We start from the raw sequence: 24650 nt of genomic DNA on the forward strand, positions 1-24650 counted from the left end.
CGGGAAGGTCTATAGAAAAAAAATTTAAGTATCAGTGTTCGTTTGAGTAACTGATTTATTGCATTGGAATATTTTAAGAGGAGGGATTTTAATGAATAAAACTTTCTCAGTATTTTTAATATGTAGATAAGTGTCAAAATGATGTTACTAAATTGTCACTAGTTGCTTACACTAACTTTAATATTTTTCTTTGGTTTGCTGAAGAATCTGTCCCTTTGTACAGCTGCCCTCATGTATATACTAAGTAGAGATCGATTGAACATGGATCTTGATAGAGCTAGTCTAGATCTAATGATTCGACTTCTAGAACTGGAACAAGATGCTTCTTCAGCTAAGCTACTGAACGAAAAAGACATGAATAAAATTAAAGAAAAAATTCGAAGGCTTTGTGAAACAGTGCACAACAAACATCTTGATCTAGAAAATATAACGGTGAGTTCCTTCCCTTCTGTAAAAAAGTGCTTGGTTTACTTTCTCACCTGGCATCAGTGAGGTATTCCAAATTGTCTGGGCATTGTGGTTTCGAAAGAGCTCATGCTCCCCGTGGGCACTTGAGTTTATTGAGCCATCCAGTTTAAGACCCAGAAAATTTTCAGTCAGAATGTCTGTGTGATTTTGGACAAATCATTTAATACCCAACTCGGCAAGTTTTAAAATACCTATAGTCATAATTGCTGTGTCTGAGATTCCTAAATTAGCTCATCTGTATTCATATTTCTTGTAAATCTCCCTTGTACCTTTAAAAAAAAAAGGTGCTACATGTAGACTCTTTACGTTTCAGTAGTAAAAACGGAAGGAATTTGTGAAGGTTATTTCCTACATTATATATTTATAATATTTTTCTATATTATTTACCTGCTTCAGAATGTCCTAGGATGCGTCTAGATTACTTGCTAATAAAGCACTAAGACTTGGAAGATTCTAGGTACGAGCCCCAGCATTGTGGTTTATAATTGAGGTCATGACTAGTAGCTATCCTTAACTCTATTTTCAATGTTTAGTAGTGACTGTCACTTTTGGTTGATTTAGTTCTTTCTTTTGGCCTTTTCACTTGTCAAAGATTATTAGACCAGTAAACTACATAATATGATAAAACTACATAAATTAGAGCATTTGCCTTAGAAATTGCAGGTTGTGGACTAGGAAGTTAGTTGATTTGGTAGTACTGAGTTCAATCCCTGTTATCACAGGACCCACAAACTTAAGCAAATATGGCCCTCGTGGCATGCAGTGCATCAAACCTGGGACTCTCATGATGGCTGAGCATTGCTGAGAGTGGCTCTTGGTGAACCTTCAATGTTGCTGAGGGTGGCCCCTATTAAAAAAATGTTAAAGATACTTTGTGCTAGCTATATAGGATTCAGAGACATTGCTCATTGTTAAGTTGAGATCGAGAGGGGAAATAGATTGGGTTAAAATGAGATTGAGAGGGAGAAGCAAATTAAATAGCAACGTAATTGACATGTAACTCTCATACTAAAATTGAGGAAATAAGGGTCTAGCTCGTTGGTTAAGTGCTTGCCTGAGGCCACTTAGTTTGATCCCACTGAAAACAACTGTTCAAGCACCACAGGCAAAGAGGAAAACATCCCAGTCAGCACAGCAACAAAGGGACAGGAGGGCTAAAAATAAGAAAATTAATAAAATCGGAAAAGCAGCTGCTATGGTCTGATGGTAATAGTCTCTCTCTCTATCCTCACTTGATTGCTAATAAATTGCTATTTGACACTGCCTTTATTTCTATTATTTTTTAAATTGAATCACTGCGAGACAGCATTACAAAGCTGTTTGTGATAGGGTTTCAGTCATAGTGTTCCAACACCTATCCCTCTACCAGATAACATTGCCTTTAAAGCATAATTTTTGGCTAGGGTTGTGGTTAAGTAGTAGAACAATTGCTTCGGCTTCATAAGGCTGGGGTTTAAGTCAAGGCACCACAAAACTTTTTCTTATTTTTTATTTACTTAAAAAATTTTACATGTGATCCTATTTATGACTTCAAGAGTGGTTTTGCGCCAGTCCTCTTTTTTGTTGTTACTGATGATGGTGTTGTGATGACTGGGAACTCATGCACACCTGGCTGTGGTGCTTGTGCATTTTCAGCTGTGGCATTCATACACTTGGCTGCGGAGCTCACTATGGTTTGCACTCCTCATACTTGCTAGGGCTTATACTCAGTTGAATCATACAAGATACAATTATGATGATGCTTTCTGCAGTTGGATTCCCAGGTGCTTGCAGGAGGGTGCACCCACTGGCCATACTGCTTACACATTCCTGACTGATGTGACGAGAAATTGCTTTTGTTGCAGCGAAGATCACAGGCACTAGAGCTGTCAAATCTTGTAATTCTCACTTGCATAGTTGAGTAGAAGTGGCTTTAAATTGTAATTTTCCATGTAGTTCATGATTTTGGGCTTTCTGTTTTTTATTTTTATTTTTGTGTCACATCTGGCCATGCTCAGGGCTTATTCTTGACTCTACCAAGGGATGGATCATACCTGGGAGGCACTCAGGGTACCATATGTGGTGCTGGGATTGAATTTAGGTCGGCCTTATCCACAGTGCTATCTCCCTGGCCCCATATTTTGGAGGTTTTTTTTTTTTCTCTTTAATTTTTTAAACCATATTGGGCTTTGCTCACGAGCTCCTCTGACTTGGTGCTTGTTGGTCATTCCTGGGGAATCCAACCTGAGTCTCTTGCATCCAAGCCATGTGCTCTAGATTTTTGAACTATCTCTCTAGAAAACATGATTTAGATTCTTTCTAGGAATTTGCTATTAAATAACATGATAATATGCTTGTTTGTTGAGTTTTCCCCCCTTGGTTTATTGAGTTTATGTAGACTTATAATTACCAGTATAATAACTCTCCAAAAGTGGATTAAAATTTACTTGCAGGATTAAAACCAAGTATGTTTTATCCATTGAGGAGCAGGGAAGATAGCTTAAAGGGCTAAAGCACATTCTTTGCATGCCAGAGCTCCAGTTCTTATCTTCAGGACTGGATCCTCAAAACTGATCCATAGTGTCTTCCATGCACTGTTAGGAGTCACTCCCAAGCAACATTCTAGAAATTTGGCTTGGTGTAATCCCAAGACCAAAAAGATTTAATAGAACTAAACATAGTTTCTAGTATGGGGGCTTTTCTCAGGGGTGCTTGGTTCCATGAATTTTCAGGGGGCCTTTTGATTCCTGGGATTCAGCACAGGGCTATGGCATGTGCTCCACTACTTTAGCCATCTCCCTAATCCTGTTGTGTTTGTTTGAAAACTTTAAACTGTAGACATTGTTTTATATAGTGACTCTGCCACTTGCCTCTGCACGTTAGTTTTTTTATTGATTGCTTAACTTCTTCCTTGGTATACATTGCTGTTCCTGATGTGCAATGGACAGATAATCTAATCAATTAATAACAAAATGTTTTCATGTATGATTCATATAAGGAGAACAAATTGCTGAATCTTGTCTAGTTAATGATTTGGCTGTGCTTTAAATCTTTGAGGATCAGTTTTCAAATAAAATCTTGGAATAGATTTTCATTTTCATCTTAAAATAATTTTGATAGACTCAAAACATGTTTAAAACAATGGAGTGAAAACTGATTTGAGAGCCTCAAATTTCCTCAAAATAATTTGATAAATATATAATAGCTCATACAGATTATTGTAGAACATTTCCAACTGTCTGCATAAGAGCACCTTAAGGAAGACATCTTTCATGTCATCAAAATCCTGGTAGTCAGGGAGTAGCTCGGGGAGCCATATGGGATGATGGGATGCTGGGAATCAAACCCGGGTCTGCCACATGTAAGGCAGATGCCTTCCCCGCTATGCTATCGCTCCAGCCCTCGCTTTGAATAGACTTTTAAAATTCCAATTTAAACCAAAATACAACCTAAAATATTAAATCCTTTTTATGCCAATAAAAACATAATAAAAGTTTCCTTGTATCATAAACACATGAACATTTTTATATCAATATCCAATTACTAGCTATGCTTTCTTATTTTAAGTAAAAAAGGGCTTCATTTTTACTGCTATGGGTTTAATCTTTCACTCTTTTAGGAACTTAAAATGAGAATTGGGCAAAGTTTAATCTCTTGTTTTGTTTATTTTGGGATTTGGGGCCAGACCTGGCAGTATTTAGGGCTCACTCCTGAGTCTGCACTCAGGGCTTGCTCCTGTTGGGACTTGAGAACTCTAATGGGTGCTGGGGATCAAACCTGAAGTAGCTCCATGCAAGACAAGCACCCAACTGGCTGAATATCACTCGGGCCACTGAGTCTGTTTTTTATAGTAATCTATTCTAGTTCTGTACTTAACACTTTGTAAACCAACTTTTTTATTTAGAATTTAAAGTTCTCATTCTGTAACATTAAGATTTTTGCTGATAATGTCTATTTTGCATTTCAAATACCAAGTTTAAATTCAGTTCTAAGTGGGCCAGGAAGACTTTAGATAAACTTGCTTATTTCAAATGAAAGACGCTTTTGTGGGGGGAATCCAGATAATTTCAGCTTTATTAGTTGAAGTATTTTATGCTAAGGTTCCTTTATTACAGTAGGAACTAGATTGCTCTTTCTTGGGACCTGGCTTTATTGAGGGGAATGGCCACGAACTCACTGGTGCTCAGAGGCAAATTGTGGCTTTATTTTGGTGGATTCAAACCAAGTTCGTGGTCACAGATGCATGCAAAGCCAGGCCTTAACCTGCATCATCTCTGGCCAGGGGCTGGCTATTTTTCACAAAGAACTAAACCTAGAAAAACTTTGTTTGGTTGTACAAGATTCTTATACTTACACTTATTCTTATACTTCAGTGCTTTCTCCTAGTTATCTGGGATCATTGTGTATAATTTGTTGTGGTGGCCATGTAACAAGTGACTAACTCTTTAATTATTAAGTTTAAGACTGGTAAATTTGAAGCTCTAAAAGTAATCAGTATATTTATTCAGAATAAATAGAAAAATATACAGAATAAGAAAAACACAAGCAGGGAAACACTGTAGGAAAATAGGAAAAGTATAATTGTCATTGTTTATGGTAGAAGACATAGAGTTTACTACTACTAATAATAATATGTGGAGCAATCCTAATCCAAGTACATTGTGGTCAGAAGACTACAAACCAACATTATAAGATAAACAATTTCTTAGCCTCAGGTAAAAATTTAAATGATGATATGCTTTTGAGGGTTCTGGGCTACTGCACATCCATACTCGACTCCTTTTTGTTACAGCCTAAATAGATTGGTTTACAATTAAACTATACATATAACTTAGATTCCACAATTCCCCCATTTAGCCTCTCAATACTGTAGAAGCATGTTTTATTGAACAGCCAAATCATAGACTGCTAGTTACAATGGGTTTTCACTGAGAATGAGCTGGTGGTTGAAAAGGTTTGTTCATACCATTCTGAGATAATTTAGTTTATTTGTAAAAGCACTATGGTGCTAGTAGAAAAATGGTTTGGTAGCTTGCAGTGAACTTCTCTAATGAAAAACTATGTTTGGTACTGTTGTCTCAGAATTACTGCTAAATGCTCATGTTCATAGTGGTGCTTCTGATTTGTAGACTGGGCATTTAGCTATGGAGACACTGCTATCCCTTACTTCTAAACGAGCAGGAGACTGGTTTAAAGAAGAACTACGGCTTCTAGGTGGTCTGGATCATATTGTTGATAAAGGTATGATATATATTATTAAAATGGTTAAGGAAAGTACTACATAAATGCTTTAAAAACAATTGTGTCAGTTGGAAAAGATCTAGACTTTCAGTAGTATAATGCATGTATTTGCCTTTAAGACGAAAGGCCATTGACAGTTTGAATCTGCAAAGTTATAGAAATGAAGTAATTATAAAATAGTTTCATATATTTTAACGTCTCACAGGGCACTTGATTTGACTCCTGCCAACAGGGGTTCAATTCCCAGCATCCCCTTTGGTCACCCTAGCCTGCCATGAATAAGCCCTGAGCACTACTGGGTATAACCCAAAAACAAAAATAGAAAATGAATATTTCACAGTATATAAATGTAGAATGAGTACCATTGGGGCCAGTTGTGTGGCTCAGTAGTAGATCACATACAGTGCGTCATGGTCCTGGCTTAATCCTCTTGTACTGCTGGGGGTGGGGGGAAGAGGAAGTAATGTCTTGAAGATGTTCCAGAATATGTATAGCATGTTTATAGACAATCTTTCACAGAAGTTTGGGGGTAAATATTGAGACAATGAGACACTAACATAACTATTTCTTTTTTCCTAGTGAAAGAATGTGTGGATCATTTAAGTAGAGATGAGGATGAAGAGAAACTAGTAGCCTCGTTGTGGGGAGCAGAGAGATGTTTACGAGTTTTAGAAAGTGTGAGTGTGGACAACTATTTGGGGAAATTATTCTTATGACTGTGTATCTGAGACTGCCAAATATATCCTGAATTTCACATCTGTTAGTCTAAATCAGAGTTATAATGCCTTCTTTGTACCACAAGAAAAATGAGCAACTTAGTTTTCCCCCCTGTGATGCCTTTAATTTGTTCCCAGGTCATGTGCATGCAGGCCAGGCACTTTACCATTGAACCATGTGCCTAGCTGGAGCAACTTAGTTTTTAAAGAATATGTATATTGTTATAAGTAAAATCTTCTATGTCATTTATGTATATCATCAAATGTTAATGCTATTTATTTAAGGTGGAGTTTGCTTTAGTTCATAAATTTGTGGAAAGCAGTAGTTAAATGTAATCAGTTTTTATTGTTTTTCCAAAAATATTTTAGGCATCATGATTTACAGTACAGTTGATGAGAGGGTTTTATTTTATGCTCATGGTGTTCCAATATCACACTACACCAGTGTCAGAGAATTCCCCCCTCCAACCCCCCTGAAGTGGAAGTGGTAGGACAGAGAAGTTTGGGAACATCTGCTTTAGATGAAAACAACTGATCTTCCTCATTCTTGTCTTTTAAAGCCTAGTTTCCTAAACTATGGGTTGAATAATTGAATGCGGGGATTCTGAAAGACAATTAAAATTTGTTGTAGGGGAGAGAGAAAGTATGAGAGTGAAGGACTTCATTTGCACCTCGATGACCAGGTCTGATCCCTAACACTGTATGTAGTGCCTGGAGTAACCCCTGAGCACTGCATGGTGTGGTAACTCTCAGACCTATTTGCTTTAAAGTATTTCTTTTTTTTTTTTTGAAGTAACAGATTTTATTTTGAGGGAAGGAGGAAAGGACAAATGGAAAAGAAGAACAGTAGGAGTAAACGTGCTCAAGAGAGAACTCGGGCTTCTCCAGGGGTGGAGGAAGCTCTACACACATCCTAGCACTGGACACGAAAGCATGAAAGTACACATCTCAAGGGGGGAGATGCGGGCGACACATGTGCTCGGGCACCACATGTGCTCGGCCATGTGGGCACAAGCAGCACATGCACTCAGGCAGCATATGCGCCTTAAAGTATTTCTTTACAATTTATTGACAGTTAATGTTTGTTTTGTATGCCTGTATATCTGTGGGTGTGTAGAAATTTCTCAAGAGAAAAGGGGTGATCAGAATAAAAAGTTAAAGAAGCCCTGGTGAAGAGTACCAGCGTAGTAGGCTCTGTGTAATGAATATGGAGTGCCAAAATAATTTAAAATTTTTCTCTTTTAGGTAACAGTGCATAATCCAGAAAATCAAAGCTATTTAATAGCATATAAAGATTCACAACTCATTGTCTCATCAGCTAAGTAAGTTTTTGTGAAATAACACATTATATAAAACATTGGGTTGACCATAAAGGAAATTCTGTAATCACTTCCTCCATAAAATACTTGCCTTTAGTTCTGTGAATTAGAAGCAGTGCGATTCTGAGAGCTAAGGAGTTCAAAAGGTTGGAAGTGTGCATCAAGGTGCAGGTTTGATCCCTAGGACTGCATGGGCCCCCTTGAGTTCGACCAGGAATGTAGCCTTTGATTCCTGTGCCCCTGGGTGGAGAATAACCAGGAGTGGTCTCAGGCCCCCAGGTGCTATGAGTAAGCAAAATAAATAGAAGTTGATGTAAAATAAATTGATCATGAGTCAGAATGACTTAGTGTGGATCCCAGTTTATTAACTTGAGCCCCATAATCTTCAGCACTTTCTTGGTACAAGTTGTTTAAAGGGAGATGATTTTGTCTGCCAACTGGAGGTTGTTAAAAGGAATTAGTAAGGTTGTTAAATTATTGATAATTTTAAATTAACAGTTTTAAAAATATTGTAAGTGACTTAAATACTTCTTGGATGTTTGTAATATATTAAATATATTAAAGAGTTTATATAAAACCTAGAATTTAAATATATTAGTCCTTTTTTTTTTTTTCTTTTTGGGTCACACCCAGCAATGCACAGGGGTTACTCCTGGCTCTGCACTCAGGAATTACCCCTGGCTGTGCTCAGGGGACCATATGGGATGCTGGGAATCGAACCCGGGTTGGCCGCATGCAAGGCAAACGCCCTACCCGCTATGCTGTCGCTCCAGCCCCTAGTCCTTATTTTTAATTATAAACATCACTAGTCTTCTTTTTCTCTTTTATGTTCCCGTCAGTCTTTACATAGTTTTCTCTACTGTTATGGCCTCTAAGAATTGTTTTAAATGAGAAACATGTAAATGAAACTCAGGAGTGTGCAAGAGTAGCTTTGGAAAATGTTACCTAGTTCCAAGAAGGTGGGAGGGGTCTGAGCTGTAGTACAGTGGGTAGGGCACTTGCCTTGTATGTGGTTGACCTGGATTCAATCCCCGGTGTCCCATGTGGTTGCCAGTGCCTCCAGGAGTGATCACAGAGCACAGAACCAGGAGTCAGCCCTGAGCACTGCCAGATGTGACCCCAAAACCAGAATAATAACTTCAGCTATTTAGGAAAATGTAAATTATCAACTTTTTAAAAATATAGCAAAATTTAGCATTTAGTGTAAGACCACATGTACACTTGTACATGATTTGTTAGTATAGTCACAAAATCATGAAATCCCGTTAATCACTGATTTCTCAGGCGGGCTCAGTAACATCTCATTTCGTCCTTTCCCTGAGATCCTACAAGTCTATCTCGACTTGGCCCTCCTAAGGATGTTGCACTGGGGGCTCTTCAGGGTCAGGGTAATGAGATCCAGCTTGTTACTGGATTTTGCATATGAATACACCATGGGAAGCTTGCAAGGCTGTCCCATGTGGGCAGGAAACTCTCAGAAGATTGCCACTTTCTCCCAGAGGGAGAAGTAGGCTAAAGATATTGCTTCTGAGAGCTTGCTTTTAAGTCTCTCTCTGGATGTTGGTCGTTGATGCGATTACACACACCTGGGTTCTTCTGCCGGTACCTTCATGCATGAGGCCTGTCCTGAACGTGTGGAGAGGGGCCTCCAGCATGGCTGTGGCTAGGTTCCTGTGGTCTTCAGCAGCCAGGAGCTCTGCTCGGGGTGGGGAGGGAAGCTGGAGCCCATCCCCTCCGAGGGCCCCGGGGAAGACAGCCAGGCATGCGGGCAAGAGACTCTCTGTCGTTAGTATAGTACTTTTGAAATAAAATATTTTTGTAACATTGGCTACAGATTTAAAATTACATTATGCTCCTAATTGGTAGAATTTATTAGAACAGCTGTTTTTCTGTAGTGTAATTGTGTTTCTTCTTCCTTAAGAGCATTACAACATTGTGAAGAATTGATTCAGCAGTATAACCGTGCTGAGAATAGTATATGCTTACTTGATAGTAAGTCTCTGCCTCACCAGAATGTAACTAACCATGTGGGCAAAGCAGTTGAAGACTGCATGAGAGCCATCATTGGAGTGTTGCTCAATTTAACTAATGATAATGGTAAGTAACACTTAATACCTACTGACTCTAAGTTATATACATGTAAAAGCAAATTAATCTTGTTTCTTCAATGGATGTAGTGACCTTCATTTCCATCTCATAATTATTTGTATGAAGATTAAACCATTCTTAGTATTTGATACTTTTGGAACCAGTATAGTAGCTTGATTTGGAAATAGCACTGTAGCACTGTCATCCTGTTGTTCATCGATATGCTCGAGAGGGCATCAGTAATGTCTCCATTGTGAGACTTGTTACTGTTTTTGGTATATCGAATACACCACGGGTAGCTTGCCAGGCTCTTCCAGATGGACAGAGGAATTGAACCAGGGTCGGCCGCATGCAAGGCAAATGCCTTACCCACTGTGCTATCGCTCCAGTCCTTGGAAATAGACACGTATATATTTTTTAAATTGCTATAAATTTTTTATTTTCACTAATCATATTAAATGATTGTCAGCATCATAAAGAAGAGTCAAAACAATTCTCATTGTTTCAGAGTGGGGCAGCACCAAAACAGGAGAACAGGATGGCTTGATTGGCACAGCAATGAACTGTGTGCTTCAGGTTCCCAAGTACCTACCTCAGGAGCAGAGATTTGATATTCGAGTGCTGGTGAGTTGAAGTGACTTTCAGAAATGAGTATTTGAATCTATTAAAAGTGATGAGAATGTCATCTTAATTTTGGGCTTAACCAATTCTGGTTTCTGTAGATTTCTTATGAACTTGCTCTTACTGTATAAAAGAAAGCCATGAATGATCCTATGTGAAAATAAATGAGAACTGGAAGTGATAAAAATGAAATGATTCCTTGGGAAGACTTCATAATCTTACTAGTTTCACGTCACTGTGTAGATTGTAGAATAGTTACCCGTTTCTTGCTGTCAGTGATATGAAGGAGCTGGGGAGATAGCTCAAAGGGCCATTGATTTACATGCTGGAGCTAGGTGCAGGGCCTGGAGGCATTCCATGGTGTCTTATCTCTCCCAAAAAGAGCCTGAGTGGCTCCCCAAAATAAAAAGTGAAAAAGGAGTCTATATAGTACAGCAGATAAAACACTTGCATTGCATGAGTTCAGTTTTCAACACTGCTACCATATATATGTTCTGAGCACGTCAGGAGTGCCTGAGCACAGAGGCAGGAGTAAGCCCTAAGAACACCTGGGTCTGGCTACAAAGTCTGAAAATAAATGTCATATATATTGTATTTGTTTACTTTTTAATTCTCACCTGTGGTATGTTTTAATTTTTACAGGGCTTAGGTCTACTGATAAATCTTGTGGAGTATAGTGCTCGTAATCGACACTGTCTCGTCAATATGGAAACATCATGTTCTTTTGATTCTTCCATATGTAGTGGAGAAGGAGATGACAGTTTAAGGATAGTTGGACAGGTTCATGCTGTTCAGGCTTTAGTGCAGGTAAGCATCAACTTAAATAGCTTCATCAGCTTAAAAATGGTTGTTTTACTGATTTTACCTTCACCCTTTTCTGTATTCTCACATTGAGAAAGAATTCAGTGGTTTATGATGGCCTTTGCCCTGCTTGACTCTGTGATCTTCCTTAGGTATTGTTAGTAAAACCAGGGGCATATTTATTAGCATAAGTGGATGTTAATATGTTAATAATTAATCTCCAGAACAGAACTGGTTGCTCTGTTCATCCATTTCAGATTCTCAAGCTTTAACTTAGTGATTGCTCTGTATACTGAAATATTGGGCCATCATCTTTCAAAGTTTATCTGGACTGATTTTCTGACTTCAAAATTGTGTCAAAATGTATTTAAAATGGATGGTCCCCAACTCTTCTACCCACCAAAATAAAACATGTTTCCTATCCATTTACATTTCCCTTCAGACCATATACATTTATCCTTCTGGTGGGGAGGTGGGGACTTTGGGGGGGCAATCAAGCCCATTTGGGGGGAATAAACACTTTATATAATACACCCCCTGCCGAGCAGTGCTTTAACTATGCCCAGGGCCATAGAGGTAGTACAGAGCTTGAGGTGCTTGCAGAGTAGGCAGCTCTGGTTTAATTTTTTGTCATAAGATTCCCTGAGCATTGCTAGGAGCGATCCCTGTCCCCAGAACCAGGATAAGCCCTGAGCACTACTGGATGTGGCCCCAGCTGTGCCCCCACCCCAAGCAAAGTAGCTTACAATAACTTGGTAGGAATGAGTTGTAATTAGGAGTCAGTTGTTTTGTTTCAAGCATTTTGATCTTGGAACTTCTGTACATTGAATAATCATTGATGGTGTATGGGGATTATGGGATCCTTTCATGCATGAGGGTTCTGGCTATACGTCCTGGTACCACATGACCCCAAACACTTAAAATTTTGGTTTTAGACCCTACCTAGCTGTACTCAGGAGTTTTTGTGGCTCATGCTCAGGAATTTTTCCTGGTGGGCTTGGGGAACCATACAGGGTGCCAGAAATTGAACCTGGTAGGCAGCACCTTACCCAATATACTATTTCTCTGCCATCCAATTATTTTTTGTTTGGGGGCTATACCGAGCAGTGCTCAGGGGACCATATGGGGGACTGGGAATTGAACCCAGTTTGGCTGCTTACAAGTTGACCACCCTGCCTGTTCTACTTTATTTCCAATCCTCCCATTCTTAAAAAGTGAGTGGGGATTCCAAAGAATTTTTGTTAATATCATCTACTAATATTTACTGAATTAGAAATCTTAACAAAATTGTAAAATACAGGTGCTTAATTTATTAACCATTAGAATAATGGCATTATTGCATGATACAGCTTTTGGGAGATGGCATTTTATAATCATGAGAGAAGTCAGTTGTTTCTTTAATGTGTTATGAATACAGTTTTGACTTCATAGGGTCTGCAGAAGGATCTCTGGTTATCCTAAGGATCCTTGAAGCAGTATTTTTGTTTTGGGCCATACCCTGAGGTGCTCAGAGCTATTCCTAGCTATATGCTTCTGGTGGTACTCGGGGGTACCATGCAGTGTTGGGGATTAAGCTCATCCTCCCACATGGCAAAATAACGTACTCAAGCCTCTTTTGCACATCTTGAATCAGTTTCAAGATACTCTGTATTAAATACAAACAAATTTTCTTAAATTTATTTTTTATATATAGTTATACACTCTCCTTATTTACTCAGCATATTTTTGTTTTGTTTTGGGGTCACACCTGGCAATGCACAGGGGTTACTCCTGGCTCATGCACTCAGGAATTACTCCTGGCGGTGCTCAGGGGACCATATGGGATGCTGGGAATTGAACCCGGGTCGGCCGCGTGCAAGGCAAATGCCCTACCCGTTATGCTATCGCTCCAGCCCCCTACTCAGCATATTTTTAAGAATCTGCTTATCCTGTTTTTTTTTTTTGTAGCTTTTAATAATTTGGAATTTTTTCCCAAATCATGTCAGTACGTATGTTAAATGCTTTCTGTGTATCCAGCTTTATAGTAATGCAGGGAAAATAAAGGCAAGAAAGTTTGTGTGTTTGCTTGTAATTTAGAGCGTTTACCATATTCTTCCAGTGACAATTTTGCTAATGTTCATAATAGAGTTGAAATTAAGTTCTGGTTCTTTTCTCTGAGACTTTTTTCTTTTCTCTCTTGGATTTTGGGCCACACTGGGCAGGGCTTGAGGAGTAGCCTCAGCTACCCAGGGGATCACTCAAGAACCAGGAGTGCATTCTTTTGCACCTTGGGCTTGATTCCTGACACTTTGTGTTTCTGAAAACTGCACCAGAGGTAACCCCTAGCACCTCCTGATTAAAATTTTTTGTTTGTTTTGTTGTTTTTGTGCCTGTATCAGGAATCAAGCTCAGAGCATGTGCTTTACTACTGAGCCATATTCTTGTCCCCAATTTGCTTAAATGTCCTATCATACTCAGATTAAAGGAAAGTGCTATATAATTTTCTGGACTTTATTCTGTCTTTTTTGGGGGGTACCCCGCCATATGTTGCGCGTGCAACACCCCCCCCCCCCCATACACACACACACCACCACCACCACCACCGCCTCCACTCACCCAGTGTTTGAAGATTGCTCCTAGTGGTGCTTTTGAGGACTCTGCAGTGCCAGGATTAAACCCCGGGCTCTTGTCTTCCAGCCCTTTGAGTTCTCTCTGGCCCTAAGGTTTTCACTTTTCACAAACATGGCCTTTGCATCAGGACTAGATTTATTCAGTTTACTAGATTGAATCCCAGTAGCATTTGTACTTTTGTTTTAAACTTCAGTTGGCTGTAGAACAAGGTGTTTTACTGATACCACTTTTACCAGACAGGCTACTTTTCTTGAGATCTTAAAAGCAAATAGAACCTTATATTTGAGTGTATGCATGTTGCTTGCTGATTTTATTAATGATCTTCAAAAATAATTTTTGTCAGCTATTCCTTGAGCGAGAACGAGCAGCACAGTTGGCAGAGAGTAAAACAGATGAGTTGATCAAAGATGCTCCCACCACTCAGCATGATAAGAGTGGAGAGTGGCAGGAAACAAGTGGAGAGATACAGTGGGTATCAACTGAAAAGACTGATGGTACAGAAGAGAAACAAAAAAAGGAGGAGGATGATGAAGAACTTGACCTCAATAAAGGTATATTTGTTTTAAATGATGTATTCAACTTGAAAACAGTGATTTGATGTTATTTTCCCCTTCAAAACATACTTTCATTTGTTTGTCATAATTTTATTAGCAAAGACAAGTTCTGATATTTCAGTGCTCATAGGATTACTTTGGAGCAGTGAGGAGGTCGCAGGTATGAATAGTGTGGGGTAAGGTCTCCCTATTGAAGTCTCTCAGCCCTAAAGAGAAATGTGTAAACCAAGAGCCATACAGATTCCTCCAGGATATTCCAAAGGAGTCACACGTGAAAATCCGCCTGGGGCCCCATGCCTTGAGAATGGGGGATCACGGACAGAAATGCTTGAGAAACACTGGTCAAAACAAAAACAAATCTAAAGATTTTCTCAGTTTTTAAAATTCGAGTTCAGTTTTATAAATAGCCTTACTTTATAGCTTTATAAACTTAGTTTGGTTGTCATAATTATATTAGTGATTCTCTTAACTGATGAGAGCAGGTGGTGAAGAGAGCACGAAAAAACATCATTGGTAATGTTCATTAATCAGACTTACAGGTTTTTTTTTTCCCTTGTCAGCCCTTCAGCATGCTGGCAAACACATGGAAGATTGCATTGTGGCCTCATACACAGCACTACTTCTTGGGTGCCTTTGCCAGGAGAGTCCAGTAAGTTCATTGTTCATTACTGTGGCATTGAAATCTTGACAGCTTGATTATTGTTCACTTATATCACTTGTCATCCCATTGAGCTTCGATTTGCTCAAGCAGGCGCAAGTAACGTCTCCATTTGTCCCTGTCCCGTGCTAGTGCAGCCTAATGATACCTGCTTGCTCTAGTAGGCACATGAAGAGCCTCAAATCGTTCATTCAGGGATTTGACGAGGAAATCTGACCATCTAGTTGGTGGGCGGCCACAAGGTCTTCTGACGTCCCGTGGAATCCAGTCGGTAACAGCTCTAGTCCAGCTGTCGTCTCTGAATCGCATTACATGACTGGCCCATCTGATTTTTGATGCCTTGGCAAACGAGACAGCGTCCCTGATTCTTGACCATCGACGGAGGTCAGACCTCCGGATTCCTTCTCTCACTTGAGTGAGATGTGGTAACTCCTAGCATAGCTCTTTCGATTACTCTTTTGGGATACCCTAATAGCATTCTCATCCTGTTTGCGTAGGGCCCAGGTCTCTGAGGCATTTGTTAGTGCAGGAAGAACGGTGGAATTGAAAAGATGTGCCCAGAGTCGGAGGTTCTTCATTCTCTTAACCACTTCTTTGACGCTCTTGAAGGCATTCTGCGCTGCTCTCTTCCTCCTGCGCAGTTCTGGCACCAAGTCATTCCTCATGTTGATTTCTCGACCCAGGCATCCCAGCTATGTGTATAGCTGCTGCATTCAGAGATGTTCGTTCCATTGAGAGCAAATGGAGCTTCAGGGACCAGTTTGTTTTTCATGAACATCTTGTTGAGATTCAGCTGCAATCCGACTTTTCCACACTCGTGGTCGAAGTCGGCCAGCATTTGTGCCGCTTGGCTAATGTTTCGTGTTATGAGAACGATGTCATCAGCAAAGCGGAGTCGGTATAATTGCCGACCGTCTATCTTCACTCCCATTCCTTCCCATTCCAGTTGTCGCATGATGTTCTCGAGGGTGGCACTGAAGAGTTTCGGTGAAATGGTATCACCCTGCCACACCCCTCTCTTTACATCAATGATCACTTCCTTGTAAAATGGTGAGATTCTGGTGGTGAATCCATAATACAGCTCACAATACAGTAGAATTCTACTTTACAGAGCGGGGAGAAAAGTCTGCAAAATTTAAGTCTAAGGAGGCAACTCCCAGGGGGCCGGAGCGATAGCACAGCAGGTAGGGCTTTCACCTTGCATGTGGCCGACCCGGGATCGATCCCTGGCATCCCATATGGTCCCCCAAGCACCGCCAGGAGTAATTCCTGAGTGCAAAGCCAGGAGTAACCCCTGAGCATCGCTGGGTGTGACCCAAAAAGCAAAAAGCAAAAAAAAAGGCAACTCCCAGAATGACCACCAACTGGGAGCTCTTTGGCACTATTGCAGCAACGTGGGAAGATGCCGTCCTCGACAACATCGACGATGAATACGATCGACTGGTTCAGCACCTCCATGACTGCGAAGAATGCCAAGAGTGAGAAAGCCACAGATGCCTGTCTTCGGAAACTCTTGAGCTCATTCGTCAACATGGTTTGGCGTGAGCCTCAGGCAACCACAAGCTAACGTCCGAGCTCACAAAGCTGTGCAGATATGCGATAAAAGAAGACCTCAAAGAGAGAAGAGCAGCAGTGGTGGCCAGTGCAGCAGAAGCCAGGAAAAGTATTCACAATGCTCGCCTGTCTTTCGCCAACTACAAGACCAAGATGACTGCTCTCCGACATCCCGATGGATCTATCACATCTTCCAGAAAGGCAGTGAAGAGGATTATTTACGACTTCTACTTGGATCTCTTTGACAGCCATGTCCACCTGCCCGCATACCAAATTCCGAAGGATGGATATGTCATTCCCAACGTTCTCCCTTCTGAAATCCGACACGCCATTTTGCTGGTAAAGACTCGAACAGCACCTGGTCCGGACAAGGTCAGACTCGAACACCTGAAAAATCTGCCACCAGTACTCATCAATACACTGGCTCAACTCGTCACATGCTACCTGTCTGAATGCAAGGTTCTGTCTCAGTGGAAAACCAGTAGGACCCTTCTGTTGTACAAGAAGGGAGACATCCACGACATCGGCAACTGTCGCCCAATCTGCCTGCTGTCTGTCGTCTACAAGTCGTTCACTCGTGTCATCCTGAATAGAATAGGCAGAACACTAGACGAAGGACAACCATGCGAGAAAGCCGGGATCTGAAGGGGATTCAGCACAATAGACCATATCCACACAGTGACCAAATTCATTGAAGTTTCGCGAGAGTTCAAGATGCCGCTCTAACATTCATCGACTTAAAGAAGGCCTTCGATTCTGTTGAGACTGAGGCGGTTATCGAAGCCCTGGCCAAATAGGGCGTTCAAACTCAGTATATCAAATTATTTAGTTAATGTATTTATTACTCTATTTGCTCTCTGAAGATAAAAGTTTTAAAATATTTGAGCTTTTTAACATACCTTCTGTTGTCATAATGATACATTGGGTTAAAGAGAAAGTTTTGGATTGATGGATGACTCCGTTCACATTCTTTGGTTGAAGTAAGCATAATGTAAAATCTGTATTCATCTAACTTAAGATGAAAAGTTTAATAGACCAGTGTGCATGCTGGGAGGCACAGGTTGGTCCTCAGTACTACATGGTCCTCTATGCCACCCCGCCAGCACCCCTGGGAGCAAGCAACTTCTGAGAACTTCTCAGTTTGTCACATAAGCATAATATAAAGATGGGAAAAGGAAAAGTTGTAAAAAGATGAGAAAAATCTAGATTGGGTTAAGTTCTTAAGTGATGAAACATCAAGTACTCTGATCATTTTTCTTTTTAAGGTTCTGCTGCCAAGGGACCGGAAAGATAGTACAGTGGGTAGGGTGCGTACCTTGTATACAAATGAACAGTTTCAATCCCTAGTACCCTATATGATGCTCCGAGCTCTGCCCAGGAGTAATCCCTGAGTGCAGAGTAGGAAGTACGCCTTGAGCACTGTCCACTGTTGGATGTGACCCAAAAACAAAACATAAAATTTTGCTCCTCTCTTGCCCTGAAATCTTGCCCTAGATTAGCTTTCCTTATGGCCTTATGATGGCTATAGTTAGGTATTGTACTATAAATAATCTTCAGATAAAGATTGCTGTAAAGAGCATTTATAGGGAGGAACATTGGTGGATTTTTTTCATTCCCCTCTGATCCTGCTGCCTATACTCCATTGAGGAGACTCATTGGCTCATACACTTTATTTGAAATGCTCATGGGCCAGGAGAATTACACTATAAGTATTATTAATTGTCATTAATTGCATGAAATTTAAATATTCAAGAAAATTTATAGTTAACATTGGCTCTGAAGGTGTCATAGGACATCTTTATTGCTTTTTCTATTTTCTAGAAATCAGAAATCGAGGAACCGGAGTAATAGTGGAGTAGGTAGGGCATATATTTTGCATATGGCTGACCTGGGTTTGATGCCCAGTGTCCCATTTGGTTCCCTGAGCACCTCCTGGAGTGATTACTGAGCTCAGAGTTGGGAGTAAGATCTGAGTACAGTCAGGTACTCAGAAGCCAGAAGCCAGCTCAAAAGCCAAAAAGAAATCAATCCATAGATTGGGGATTGAGGTCAGTGGTGGTGGGTACACCTGGCATGCTCAGCCACTACTCCTGACCCTTCGTTAGGGGTTGGAGTGGGGGAGTCGCTCTTGGTGGTGCTGAGGGGACATGTGGCACCAGTGATGGAGCTGTCTCTTTGGCCCAGGTCCAGAGAGTTTTAAGGGCAAATGAGAAACATCCAAGAGAAGAAGGGAGGGCTGGAGCGATAGTACAACGGGTAGGGCATTTGCCTTGCATGAGGCTGACCCGAGTTCAATTCTCGGCATCCCGTATGGTACCCCAAGTATGGCCAGGAGTAATTCCTGTGTGCAGAGCCAGGAGTAACCCCTGGGCATCGCTGGGTGTGACCCAAAAAGCAAAATAATAAATAGAACAAACATTTTTTTTCAAAGAGTAGAAGGGAGAGGCTCGTCTCAAGAAGGCAGTGGGCACAATAATATTTTAAGTTTCAGGTATATGTACCCTATGTTTAGTCATATTCTTTAGTTTCTTTTTTTTAATTGACTTGTGTTATTACCAATATTATCTTGACTACTTTTAACATCTGGGGTTTTTTTTGGGCGGGGGGGGAGGGTGCATAGCAGGTGGTCACACCTGGCAGTGTTCTCAAAGCTTACTCCTGGCTCTGAGCTCAGGGATCATTTGTGATGGGCTCTGGGACTCCATATGTGATGCTGAGAATTTAACCTAGGTCAGCCACATGCAAGGCAAGTGCCTTACCCAATGTACTATTACTCTAGCTCCCATCTTTACTACATTAAAAATTTATATTTGTCTGCATTTCACTTGTCTCTTTAGATACTAACATTCTTAAGTGGTGGGGGATGTTTTTAATTCAGAGTACCAGATTAGTATTGTTTTCTTGGGGATCATTATGACTGCTCCCCAGAAAGCTTGCTGATAATCGTAAAACAAAGGGAATTGATTCGCCCAATGTGTACATGCAAGAGAAATGCAAAGGCAGGTGGCTGCATGTTTAGCATCTGGGCTAAGAGATTCTGATCTTACATTCACTGTCAGCTGTGATCTGATTGAGTAAATGGTATCTTTTTCCTACACCCTCTCAACTCTCCATTCCTAAAATCTTGTACACTGCTGCTATATATTGTCAACTTCTGTAAGTAACGTCTTATATCACAACTCTCGTAAAAATGGACTCCCATCATTCCGAGTGATGGCTTTACAAGACCCCAAACTTAAAATTTGATATTCTTTCTTCTAAACCTGTCATGTGTCCCATGTTCCTTGTATATCTGCTAAATAGACTTCTCAACACTACTCTCGTGTATCTCCTAGAAATGGTTCAAGGCATTCTTATATCCAGTATTCCCTTAACGTAGTAATTCCTTAACTATTACTCTTATGGGGCTGGAGCGATAGCACAGCAGGTAGGGCTTTTGCCTTGCACGCGGCCGACCCGGGATCAATCCCTGGCATCCCATATGGTCCCCCAAGCACCGCCAGGAGTAACCCCTGAGCATCGCTGGGTGTGACCCAAAAAGCAAAAAGCAAAAAAAAAAAAACCAAAAACTATTACTCTTATGTCCTACTTCAGTTTACTTTCACTATGCTTTGTAAAGCCTCTGAGGTGTAAGATTTGTTCCCTTAAATACATTTTTAAAAGTATTTAATTGGAAAGTTCTTGGGGTATGGCAGGGGGCTGTATTTATTTATTTTTTGGTTTTTGGGTCACACCCAATGATGCTCAGGGGTTATTTTTGCTTTGCACTCAGGAATTATTCCTGGTGTTGCTTGGGGACCATATGGGATGCAGGGGATCGAACCTGAGTTTAACCTAGGTCAGCCACATGCAAGGCAAGTGTCTTACCCAATGTACTATTACTCTAGCTCCCACCTTTACTACATTAGTGGCCTTTGTAAGTACCCAGCACTTTAACTGGTGTCCTGTTTCTTCAGCCCCCAATTAGAAAGTCCTGACGACAGGTCATACAGTTTCCTTGTAACAGATTTGGCTACTGCTTGTCGTCAATGAAGAAAAACAGCTTAATTATTTCTCCGGGCATTACTGACATTCTACTTCTTACAGCTGATAATAAATTACCGTTGGGAAGATGTTAATTCCTCATCTACGTAATTGGTTGAGGTCATCTGTAGAATGAGCCTCTTCCTCCCCTGCCTTTCCTGGTTCCATGAACAATTGTTTGGGCATATTCTTTTTGGGGAGGTGCAGTTATTATGTCAGTGTTCAGGGGCAACGCAGAGAAAGGAATTGAACCCAGCACCTCATACATGAAAGACATGCGCTGTTTCTTAAGTACTTAAGTCTGTAAATTCTCTTATTTTGATCTCTCGTGCCCCCCTCCCCCCTAACCAACTCAAACTTACTCCACAATGAGCTTCATCATTTCAGGTGGGGGGGTTGGTGTGGGGCTGTGTGTGTGTGTGTGTGTGTGTGTGTGTGTGTGTGTGTGTGTGTGTAATAAATATGCATGTTTGTAACCTTTGCCAGCTTTACATTTCTAAGGATGTGATGTAGGGATAGATAGAGAAGACAGATTAACGAAGTTTAATGGTTGTGCAAAGGTTTGGAAAAGGATGTGTGTTAAAGACAGCTGCTTTAACAATATATGATTTGTTTCCTCAGATCAATGTGACCACTGTACGGGAGTATCTGCCAGAAGGGGACTTTTCAATAATGACAGAGATGCTCAAAAAGTTCTTGAGCTTCATGAATCTTACTGTAAGTAACTTCTGTTGAACTTTCTGTTACTTCGAAATACAGTGCTGTATGTTAAAGTAAAAGAAAAGATACTATGGCTGTATTAAGTGGAAGCAAAAAGGGATTCTTTTAATAATTGTTTTATTTATTTATTTTTAATAATTGTTTTATTATTAAATAAACATAAGACCAGTTTAGTGTCATGTTTGGTTGATTTCAGTTTGGGCTAAAGTAGTTAAGTTTTGGTTATTTAGTACTTCAAGAAATGTGTAGCATGTTAACTTATTTCACCTTCTCTCCTTTCAGTGTGCTGTTGGAACCACAGGCCAGAAATCTATCTCTAGAGTGATTGAATACTTGGAACATTGCTAGCTGCTTTACCTTTGCTTCAGGTGCTCAATGTTGCTGGAGCTATTCTTAGACAAAGAAAAGTCATGAAAGAAGTCCTTGAAGATATACCAAGAACATTCATCAGTATCGTACATGTTTGGATTTTTAAGGCCACCTGATTTCTTCGTCATGCATTCTGCATTTGCTAATGACAGTTACTACATCAATCTGCAACTATCAAAAATGAGGGAAAAGGTTCAGGCTGTTAACAATTCCATGCAGTATTTAAGTACACTTAACTTTGGCAGAGTTTATACTCTCCCCTTATTTTCTTGCTGTATTCTGGGCAAGTTCTAAGGGGAAAATTTGTGCTGCTGTTAGTGCAACTGCTGTGTATGTTGAGCCACTGTTGTCATGCCAGCCAGGTGCAAAGGCAGCTTAGCTACTGAGGTATCGGATGTTCTGAGGACATTCTAGACAACAGCTTAGTTCCTTTTTCAGGCTCATTTGCTTTTGCTTTTTTGTTGAATGATTCCAATCGTAAATAAAGCTTTTAATAATTTTGTGAAATTTTTTTGTTGTTGTTCCCTGAACTACTACTGTCTATTTAAAATTAGATGGAATCCAAAGACACAAGGGATTAATAGTATATTTTTTTATTCTTGATTTGGTTTGGGTTGTCGAATTATTTTCACTGTTGAGACCATGACCATCTCCATTATCATACCATAATGAGTCATAGCTATAGACACAAGCAAACAAGTAACCATTGGAGGGGATATTATATAAGATGTGCCCTGTTTAAGCATAAAGCGCAAAATAGAGAAACCCAGGGTAGTTTACACTTAATGCTAGGGAGGCTCTTAAAACAGTTAAGTTTTGTGGGGCAACTCTAGATATATTTTCTAATGCTCAGTACAATAAATATAAGGAAGCTAAAACACCAATGTAGAATTCATGTTTCCAGATAACGTGTATATTCTTCTATAGAGTGACAGGATCAAATGCATAAGCGCAAAGCCTTAAATTGCTGGTTTAGAGAAGATCCTTTTTTAATTCAGATTCTTAGTTCATAAAGCAGTGTGTTGTTTGGAAGAACAGTCATGGACCACAAACACATTTTATTAATTTCACAGCATTGCAACTTTTTGTTTTTTTATTTCAAACCACTGGTTATACATTAAAAAAATTTTTATTGATCAGGCCTGAATATAGGCTTTTCAGAAACTATTTCATTAATATTTTTAAGTACCTTTACGGTAATCTTACCGTGTTTCTTCATTGGATTTGTAAAACTTGAAGCCATAAAAATATTAGTTTGGTGTGTATTGGGAAAATAGCTAGAAGTCTAATTTTTACCCACTTAGACTTTGTTATTTCCTTGTATAAACTGACAAATCGGGGCTCTTGTTCAGTGCCAGCTGTAATGTTTTTAATGCAGTGGCTGCCTTCTATTGTCTTCCTATTTTTGATAATGCAGATTGTTGGGAAATCTATAAGGAAGTAACTGGTTCCAGGCAAATTGTTGATTCCTCCTTACCCTTCTCCCCATCAACTTTTAAGAGCATAGTGTGCCAGTGTAACTTGGGAAAGACTGAGATTGTATTTGCCCTGAGTATAAAACTAGCTTAGCAACCTATTTTAAAATATCGGTAAATAATATCCATAAAATTGAATTAGATATATTGTGTTTTACAATATTTTGATATTTATTAATCATTGGGTTTAGGAAATGGAGCAGGTGTTTTTTTTTTTTTTCTTTTGTAAAACTGACGTGGCAGATGGTAAATACAGACATTTGGATGAGAACAATCAGGGCGAACTACATTTTTCTGTTACACTGGTAATCATTTGAGAATTGATTTACCTCAGTGTTTAACAGTTTTTGTTTTGTTTTTAAATAATAGCTAATTGTCAAGCACTGATAAGAGATGCAGCTTATGGTGGGGGGTGGGGTGGGGAGAGACCACCTCACCAACTGCAGTGCATTTGTGTGTTTTTACCCTCAGAGAACTCTGCATTTTAGGGTACTTGAGGCTGACTTGCAAATTAACTAAAGTTTTAAAATAACCTTTTTTTCATTGTAAATAATTATGTAAATACTACCAATTGGAAATTAGAACCGTAGAGTACTTTTCTGAATCCAATCCTATTTTTATTTTATACAGTATTTCTCAGCTGTGATCTTTGGAGCAAAAGCCAACGGCAGGAAAAAAATAGTTTGTACCAGTTTCATGAAGTATGTCTTTGGGTTTTTGTAAATAATTTTAACTCAAATAAAATTGCTACTTTCAATACATACGTTGTCTTTAACATAAATCTATTGAACTATTTTAGAGGAAGTAGTCTCATTAATTTGATAAAAGCTGACTAATGGGAAATGATGTGTTACTTAAGTGAACTTTACACTTTCGACATAGAAAAATATAATGTTTTTGCACACTATATATTTAATAACACTCATCTGAATATAATGTCAATTACCGGCAGCTTAGGTTCATTAATGAATGGATGGTTGTTTGGGGGTTGTGTAGGTATGTTTAAGTTACTTTAGTTTTTTTGCCCCTCTGATTATGATTATGACCCAAGATTTCTTTGCTTTTGAGCTTCCTTAGTTTTTTCCTTCCTAGTTCTCAGCCTTTAAACTTCCTGTCTTAAATCTAATCCTAGAACTAGATTGGAGGGATGGCTCACGGGGCTGGGGAAATGTGGGCACTCTGGGTTTGCTGTCCAGCACAGCACGGTCCCCTGGCACTAGACTGGGAGTAGCTTAGGGCGCAGGCAGGAAAACCTACGGTACATGTGTAAATTTTCTAAAACTGATAACATTTATTAGAACAAACTCCTGAATTAAAATTTATTGTTTAAGAACACTTAGAAAATGGAGCTATGAGGCCAGAGAGATTATACAATGGATAAAGCACGGATCTTGCATGTATCAGACCTGGGTTTGGTCCCTGGCACCTCATAAGGTCTCCTGAATGCACCAGGA

General features: G+C 39.8%; 1 protein-coding gene across 3 annotated transcripts in view; it reads left to right on the forward strand.

The window, feature by feature from the left end:
* Positions 1-23957, forward strand: part of WAPL (WAPL cohesin release factor) — a 69008-nt gene extending 45051 nt beyond the window's left edge. For all 3 annotated transcript variants that reach the window (XM_055118863.1, XM_055118862.1, XM_055118866.1), the window contains exons 9-19: positions 205-432; positions 5577-5688; positions 6268-6365; positions 7650-7726; positions 9645-9820; positions 10320-10435; positions 11075-11239; positions 14187-14394; positions 14958-15046; positions 21254-21349; positions 21635-23957. In XM_055118863.1, coding sequence (XP_054974838.1) covers positions 205-432; positions 5577-5688; positions 6268-6365; positions 7650-7726; positions 9645-9820; positions 10320-10435; positions 11075-11239; positions 14187-14394; positions 14958-15046; positions 21254-21349; positions 21635-21700 — 1431 coding nt within the window. In that variant the 3' untranslated portion in view covers positions 21701-23957. The remainder of the gene's footprint in view (positions 1-204; positions 433-5576; positions 5689-6267; positions 6366-7649; positions 7727-9644; positions 9821-10319; positions 10436-11074; positions 11240-14186; positions 14395-14957; positions 15047-21253; positions 21350-21634) is intronic.
* Positions 23958-24650: the final 693 nt, after the last annotated feature.

The sequence above is a fragment of the Sorex araneus genome, chromosome 11 (genome assembly GCF_027595985.1).
Source record: "Sorex araneus isolate mSorAra2 chromosome 11, mSorAra2.pri, whole genome shotgun sequence".
Taxonomy (NCBI): Eukaryota; Metazoa; Chordata; class Mammalia; order Eulipotyphla; family Soricidae; genus Sorex; species Sorex araneus.